This window comes from Trichechus manatus, unplaced genomic scaffold (genome assembly GCF_000243295.1).
Source record: "Trichechus manatus latirostris isolate Lorelei unplaced genomic scaffold, TriManLat1.0 scaffold00207, whole genome shotgun sequence".
Taxonomy (NCBI): domain Eukaryota; kingdom Metazoa; phylum Chordata; class Mammalia; order Sirenia; family Trichechidae; genus Trichechus; species Trichechus manatus.
Window position 1 is genome coordinate 2,761,960 of NW_004444143.1, and position 7,099 is coordinate 2,769,058.

General features: G+C 54.1%; 1 protein-coding gene across 3 annotated transcripts in view; it reads left to right on the plus strand.

Moving 5' to 3' along the window:
• The window catches only part of SPINT2 (serine peptidase inhibitor, Kunitz type 2), a 30,843-nt gene extending 23,750 nt beyond the window's left edge, over positions 1-7,093 (plus strand). For 2 of the 3 annotated variants that reach the window (XM_023742290.1, XM_023742291.1), the window contains exons 3-7: positions 992-1,051; positions 2,289-2,342; positions 2,918-3,079; positions 5,086-5,124; positions 6,699-7,093. In XM_023742290.1, the coding sequence (XP_023598058.1) occupies positions 992-1,051; positions 2,289-2,342; positions 2,918-3,079; positions 5,086-5,124; positions 6,699-6,865 (482 nt within the window). In that variant the 3' untranslated portion in view covers positions 6,866-7,093. The remainder of the gene's footprint in view (positions 1-991; positions 1,052-2,288; positions 2,343-2,917; positions 3,080-5,085; positions 5,125-6,698) is intronic. The other variant, XM_023742292.1, reaches the window with a different exon arrangement.
• Positions 7,094-7,099: the final 6 nt, after the last annotated feature.

Consider the following 7,099-nt stretch of genomic DNA (forward strand, 5'->3'; position numbering starts at 1 on the left):
CCTCGCGTCCCTTGAGGTGCTCTTGAGAGAGTCTGAGGATAGCCAGAGCTGCCAGAGGGACTAGTCACACGGTCCTCCGCCAGCACCTTCCCTGCCCGGCAGGGCAGCTCTGTGGGAAGCCAAATGACAATGCCGGTGCCAATTTACGAATTTACAACGAGAAATAGAACTACCCAGGGGACCAGACTCTCGGGGCCTCCTGCCTGCAGCCGTCGCCCACGTAGGCGAGCTTCGGAGCGAAGTTGCTGGAAAGTGTTGAGGAAGAGAGAGGCAGAACCCTTCAGGAGAGCTGGTTGGGGGCGGGGGTGTTTAATGGCATGGGGTTAGTCCAGCCTGTGCCTCCCTGGGACCAGCAGGGCAGCAGGCCAGGGGGTGGGGTCCCTCCCTCCTGCACTGTGCCAGCTCGTCTTATTTTGTGCTTTCTTGCCCACCCAACCTCTTCATGCCACCCCCTTACCTTTTCCATTCTTTAGCTGGGTAAAGGAGCCCTGGCGGCCCAGTGGTTAAGGGCTCAGGCCGCTAACCAAAATGTCGGCAGTTCAAATCCACCAGCTGCTCCTTGGAGACCCTGTGAGCCAGTTCTCCTCTGTCCTGTATGGTCGCTATAAGTTGGAATCAGCTCGACGGCAATGGGTTTTTTTTGGGTTAGCTGGGTTAAACCAATTCAACAGGTTATTCGGCCCTGGCAGCCATCCTGTCTCTTTAAAGACTCGCCAAGTCTTTGCTCTGATTCCCACGAGCTGATCTCAGTTGCACCTTCGGGGCAGTCCTTGTTGCTTGTCTCTGAGTTCGGGCGGGCTGTTGTGGTCCAGCACGCACAGCGAAGGCCCCACACAAAGGAGAAGTGAGAATGGCAGTGAGAAGCACAGGAGACAACAGTCTCCCGCCCTCAGGGATCAATTGCTCGGAGACTTGGCTTGGTTGGTTGGTTGGTTTCACCAGGCAGTCTCGGAGGTGCGCTTTCTCACCGTGTTTGCTTGTCCCCGTGTAGAGAACGCTGTTGATGTGCTGGCCGCCAGAGGGAATGGAGCTGAGTCCTCTCTCCCGAGTGGTATGTTCTTTAAAAGCCCAGGATGGAATGAGGGCCACCCAAATAGGTGATGGGGAAAGGACGTTTGTCACAGGGAGTTGTAAGAGGGCTTCACCTCCTGGTCCTGTTGACTCTGAATTGCAAACGGGGGCCCAGCCTGGGCCGCCAGCTTCTAGCTCCAGCGTCCCTACATTGGCCAGCAGACAGGTGGGCCTTGGGAGACTGCAGTGCTTCCTCATGGGGTCAGGGGATTTTGGTGGTTGCTGATGCCTGTGGCTCAGGCCCCTCCCTTGCTCTTTCCGGGTGGTCTTGGCCTTGGGTCCCCCGCCTCTGCCCTCTTTGCTGTCTTCACCGCCCCCACCCCCTTGCCTGCTCTTCCTCCTTTGCTTCCTGTCATCTTTGCTTCTCCCTCCCTGTCCTCTGCCACCTGCCCCCACTCTCACCCTGGTGCTTGATCTGGAGCTTTGTGTCAGCTTGCTTTGTAGTGCTGGCAGCAGCTGCCCCATCCCTCCTTTTTGTTTAAAGGACTCGGCACCAGGAGCCTGGGTGAGTGGCCCAGATGCGCTGGCAAGGAGCAAAGTGCACTGTGGGTAGCCAGCTTCGCTTTCCCGAAGGCCGGTTCCCCTCGACAGCAGGCTCAGCTGGACAAGACAGTGGAGGGAGGGAGGGAGCGAGCTGCCCGGCCCCTCCCGGCCCAGGGACGGCCCTTCCCTAGGCTGCCAGCGACCTGGCTCTAACCCTTTGACCGGGCCCCTCGTACTTACACGAGGCGAGCGAGCATTTCCATTCTGTTCCTTCGGGCCAAAAGACTGCCTGCCGGGGGTTCCGGCTTTGCTAGACCAGGAATCCTGTGACTGTCCCAGCCATTGCATCACCTGGCTTCGCTGTTTGTCCCCTAGCTGGCCTCTCCACGGTCACCCAGAGTCCCAGGGCACCTGCATGATAACTCAGGTTTCCAGCCTGTTTCAGCAGAAAGTGTCCCCAGGACAGCGAGGGCCTCCTTTGTGTCAGAGAGCGTGTAACAAGACTCGTCCTCGTCGCCCCAGAAATGTGGCTGGAGTTGGTCCCCAGAGTAGCCTATGAGTCCTTCATGACTGGGAGGTGACAGAGCAAAGCTGCCATGGGAGGGGACTCCCCACCCTTGTTCAGAGATTCCAGAAGTCCATGCTCCCCTACTGGGCCCTTCTAGACTCAGCCCCAGCTCGGCCATGCGCCTATGTCTGTCCCAGCCTCTCTGACACTGACGTTTGTGTTTCAGTTCCCAGAAGGCAGGATTCCAATGACCTCTCCAGCGATGTTTTTGACTATGAAGGTACAACTTCATAAAAATATTTCTACATGGGGCGAAATGTATTTTCTTACTTAGTTGGGAATGGAGACACCCTTGAGGATTTCTATGAAGGACATGCCAGTAGGGCTTCCTGACCTTTCTCATGTTGGGGCCCCCAGGGTGGAGGAGGCAGGAGGGGCCGCAGCATGCAGGCGGGGAAGTTTTGCTTTCAAGAGGCAAGATGGAGTACAGGTCCTGGAATGTACCCTGCAGCTCTGCCTCTCACCAGCTGCGTGGCTGTGAGTGAATCACTGTGCCTCTGCCTCAGACTCCCTGCGTGTGAAAGGAGGTGCTAGGACAGGTCTCTCAGAGACAAGTCAGTATGGGTAAAGCACGGGGCCCAGTGTATAGCGTAGAGCAGTCTCCACACAACATGGTCTTGACTCCAGTGAAGATACCTAGGAATGTGGAGGAGAGTGTCACATAGGCCAGGCTGGCCACATTGGTACTGTCTCTCTACCCATCAGTAGCCATACGACTACTTAGGAGCATTCTCCCTCAGCTTCACTTCTCCCTGACCCTGCTAACTTGCACCCCTTGGGCTGTCTTGCTCCCAGAATACTGTACTGCCAAGGCGGTCACTGGGCCTTGCCGCGCAGCCTTCCCACGCTGGTACTTTAATACCGAGAAGAACTCCTGCGATAACTTCATCTACGGAGGGTGTCGGGGCAATAAGAACAGCTATCAGTCCAAGGAGGAATGCATGCAGCACTGCCTGGGTGAGTCAGCCAGACTTCTGAATCCACGAAACGCTGGCGGATGATGGGCTGTCCTCTGAGGACGCTCATCCAATCCCCATCCCCAAAACAAGGGCCTTTAAAGTGTGATTTGGAATTGGAACCCGCATCCATTGCTGGTGGGAATGCAAAATGGTGGAGCTGCTGTGGGAAGCAGTCTGGCGGTTCCTCAACAGGTTAAACACAGAACTACCATGTGACCCAGCAATTCCACTCCTAGGTATATACCCAGAGACCTGAAGGCAGCAGCACAAACAGACACAGGTACACCAGTGTTCATCGTAGCACTTGTCACGATAGCCAAGAGGTGGAAACAGCCCAAATGCCCATCCACAGCGGAGTGGATAAACCAAATGGGTACATACATACAGTGGAGTACTACTCAGCCGTGGGGAGAAATGAAGTCCTGATCCATGCGACAACATGGGTGGACCTTGAAGACTTTATTCTCGGTGAAATAAGTCAATCAAAGGACAAATATTGTATGATCTCACTTATATGAAATAACAAAAACAGGCAAATGTATACAGACCAGTTTATTAGTGGTAACCAGGGGCAAGAGTGGGAGCCATTGCTTAGGAAGCAGTGAGTTTCTGGAAAGCAGCCTGGGCCTCGAGGGCTGGTGGGGTGGAGTTGGAGAGGGGATGGCCGGTCTGAAATTCTGCAGCCAAGTGGAGGACAGGGAGCCGGGCAGCTGCCACAGTGGGTCACATTCCTTAGATGGAGCCCTGCCTGAAAAAAAAGCGCCTGAACTCACTAGTGGGGCAAATTTAGTGATGGGAAATTTGGCAACAACTATGGGTGATGGTTACTTGACATGATTAATGTAATGATATCACTAACTTGTACACCTAAAAAATGTTGAATTGGCAAGTAATGTGCTTCATATGTATATATGTACATAAAAAAAAAAAATAAATAAAAAAAAAAACCCGTTCCCGTTGAGTCTATTCCAACTCAGTGACCACATATGATAGAGTAGAACTGCCCCATAGGGTTTACAAGGAGCTGCTGCTGGATTCGAACTGCCGACCTTTGGGTTAGCAGCCAAGCTCTTAACCACTGGGCCACCAGGGCTTCATATGTATGTATGTATTTAATAATTTATTTTTGTTGTTGAGGATATACACAGCAGAACATCCACCAATTCAGCAGTTTCTACGTGTACAATTCAGTGGTATTGATTACGTTCTTGGAGTTGAACAACCATTCTCACCCTCCTTTTCCAGGCTGTTCCTCCCCCATTAACATAAACTCAACTGCCCCCTAAGGTTCCTGTCTAATCTTTCCAGTTGCTGTCCTCAGTTCGATCCCATGTAGGTAGATCTTAAAAAAGCACAATGCCCAAGGCAGACATTCTTTACTAGTTAAGTTAAACTGTTTGGTTTTAAGAAGACTTCAGGAGATATTTTTGGTTTAGGTTTAAAGATTATCTCAGGGCAGTAGTTTCAGGGGCTCGTCCAGCCTCCATGGCTCCAGAAATTCTGGAGCCTACGAGAATTTAAAATGCTGCTCTGCATTTTTCTCTTTTTGATCAGGATTCTTCTACAGAGCCTTTGATCAAAATGTTCAGTAATGGTAGCTGGGCACCATCTAGTTCTTCTGGTCTCATGGCCAAGGAGGCAGTTGCTCATGGAGGCAGTTAGCCACACATTCTATTTCCTCTTCCTGTTTCTGATTCTCCTTCCTCTGTTGCTTGTGTTATATACATTTTTACAACAATTTTAAAGAACTGGGATTTGGGCCCCCTCCTCACCATCCCAGCTCCCTAGAGGGGAAGGGGCAGGCTTTGGCTCTGGCTGTTGGGCATATGTGCCTTAAGCCTGTACCAGCGTGGCAAGGCCTTCAGGCCCTCAGAAGAGCTGGAAGAAGTCCTCAGACAGAGCTCCCCACGAAGGCCCCAAGGCTGTGGGAGCTCCTCAGTTGGTGGCACCCCTGCGGGGAGCAGGAGGACCAGGAACTGACTCAGAGTGTGTGTTCTCTTCCAGGCAAGCAGTCGTACCCAGTCCTGTCCCACAGCTCTAAAGGTAAGCAGCCTCTTGCCCTCCGCCTGCCGCCTGCTTCCCTGACTGAGCCCAACTTTGCTCAGCTGTGTGTTTGCGGGCTCACGCTGTCTTGCACACGTTCCTTCACTGTAAACAACTTTTTAGTAGAAAGTCATGTTTCTGCACGAGAATGGCCAGGCAGCTTGGAACATGTGGTGGATGGTCCGACCCAGCATCAGATGTACACAGATGTTATCTCACCGGGTCTGGGAGTGAGTCAGTAACTCACGAGGCAGTCTCCGCCTAGGCAGCCAGGGGTGACCAGGAACGCACTCCTTCCCATGGGCCTGTGGGGCTCTGCTGCTGTGGGTGTAAAGAGTAGGCCCTGGGTGATAGGAAGGAAGGAAGTCAGAGCCCTTGCTGTGTCCCGGGCAGTGTGAGTTTGGGGCCAGTGCTATTTCCCCAAGCAGCCTGGTGTGACAAGGAGGCTGGGTGTCCTCTCCTTCCTTTATTCCCGGGCCTGCTGGTGTTTGCACAAAGAACCTGCCACACTGGTTTGGCCTCTTTGAGCCTGCTTCCCTGGCCTGGGTGTCTGATCTGTTCAAGAAGGGGAGCAAAGCTGGAGCCTGGCTGGCCAGGCTTGGGCTAGAAAGCAGCCTGGGCCTCGAGGGCTGGTGGGGTGGAGTTGGAGAGGGGATGGCCGGTCTGAAATTCTTCAGTCGAGTGGAGAACAGGGAGCCGGGCAGCTGCCACAGCGGGTCGTGTTCCTTAGATGGAGCCCTGCCTGAAAAAAAAGCACCTAAACTCACCAGTGGGGCAACCACTATTACGTTTACCTAGACAATTACAGCCCCGAGGATCCCCTCCCGCCGCCGCTCCCAGTATGCCGTGGCCTCCACCCTTACCTCATTCCACAGGCAGCTACCTCAGCCGCCCCAGCCATCTGGAGGGTCACCTCTTTCTCTATTGCTGGGGTGCGTGCGTGCGTGCCTGAGTGCGTGCGTGCATGCATGCCTGCCTGCCTGCCCGCCCGCCCACACAAAACCTCAGTGTTTTATGTTTACACACACACCAAAGGCATGTAGTTTTTACACCCGCCTGTGTATGGAGCCCCTGGTGGCTCAGTGGTTAAGAGCTCGGCTGCTCACCAAAAGGTTGGCCGGTTCAAATCCACCAGGCCCTCCTTGGAAACCCTATGGGGCAGTTCCCCTCTGTCCTGTAGGGTTGCTGTGAGTCAGAACTGACTCGATGGCAGCGGGTTTGTTCGTTTGTTTTTTAATGGGTGCATCTTTTGGTTTGGGACTCCTGTACAGGCTGCCCCTGAGAGGTAGGGAAATACAGAATTTAAGTATTTTTTTGTTCAAAAAGAAGAAACACAAGCACCCACTCTTTGTGCACTTAACACAACACCTCTTTCCAAGAACCCCCTAAGGTAGGGGATCTCCCAGCAGTTCTCCCAACCCTTCTGGGTCAGGGTGGGAGGCGTCTGGCCCGAGGGCGGCTGGTGCTGACCCTGCGCCCACTCGGACCTCCGGGTCCTTGTGAGCTGCTGTGCTGCCCCGCTCTGCTGCAGCGCCCCCTCTGGCCGGTCCTGAGGCCTCTCTTCTCTCCCACAGTTGTGGTCCTGGCGGGGCTGTTCATGATGGTCCTGCTCCTCTGCCTGGGAGCCTCTGTGGTCTGCCTGGTCAGAGTGGCCCGGAGGAGCCAGGAGGACACCCTCCGCACCGTCTGGAGCTCCGAGGACGACAAGGAGCACCTGGTGAAGAACACGTACACCCTGTGAACACCCGTTGCCTCCCCTGTTGATAGAGAGTGCAGGGCAGCGGAGGGGAGACGGGGCAATTGCAGAACACTTGTGCGCATTTCTAAAATAGAGGACTGACTTGTGCTCGTGACACCCATAGGGCTTTGGGTCGTTTTGTTTCTCCAGAAGTAAGAAGGCCGCTTCTGCCATCGTGGGGCGGGTGTGCTTTGGAAATCCTCTGAGGGTAGGGCTTTGTGATTCACGTTGCAGACC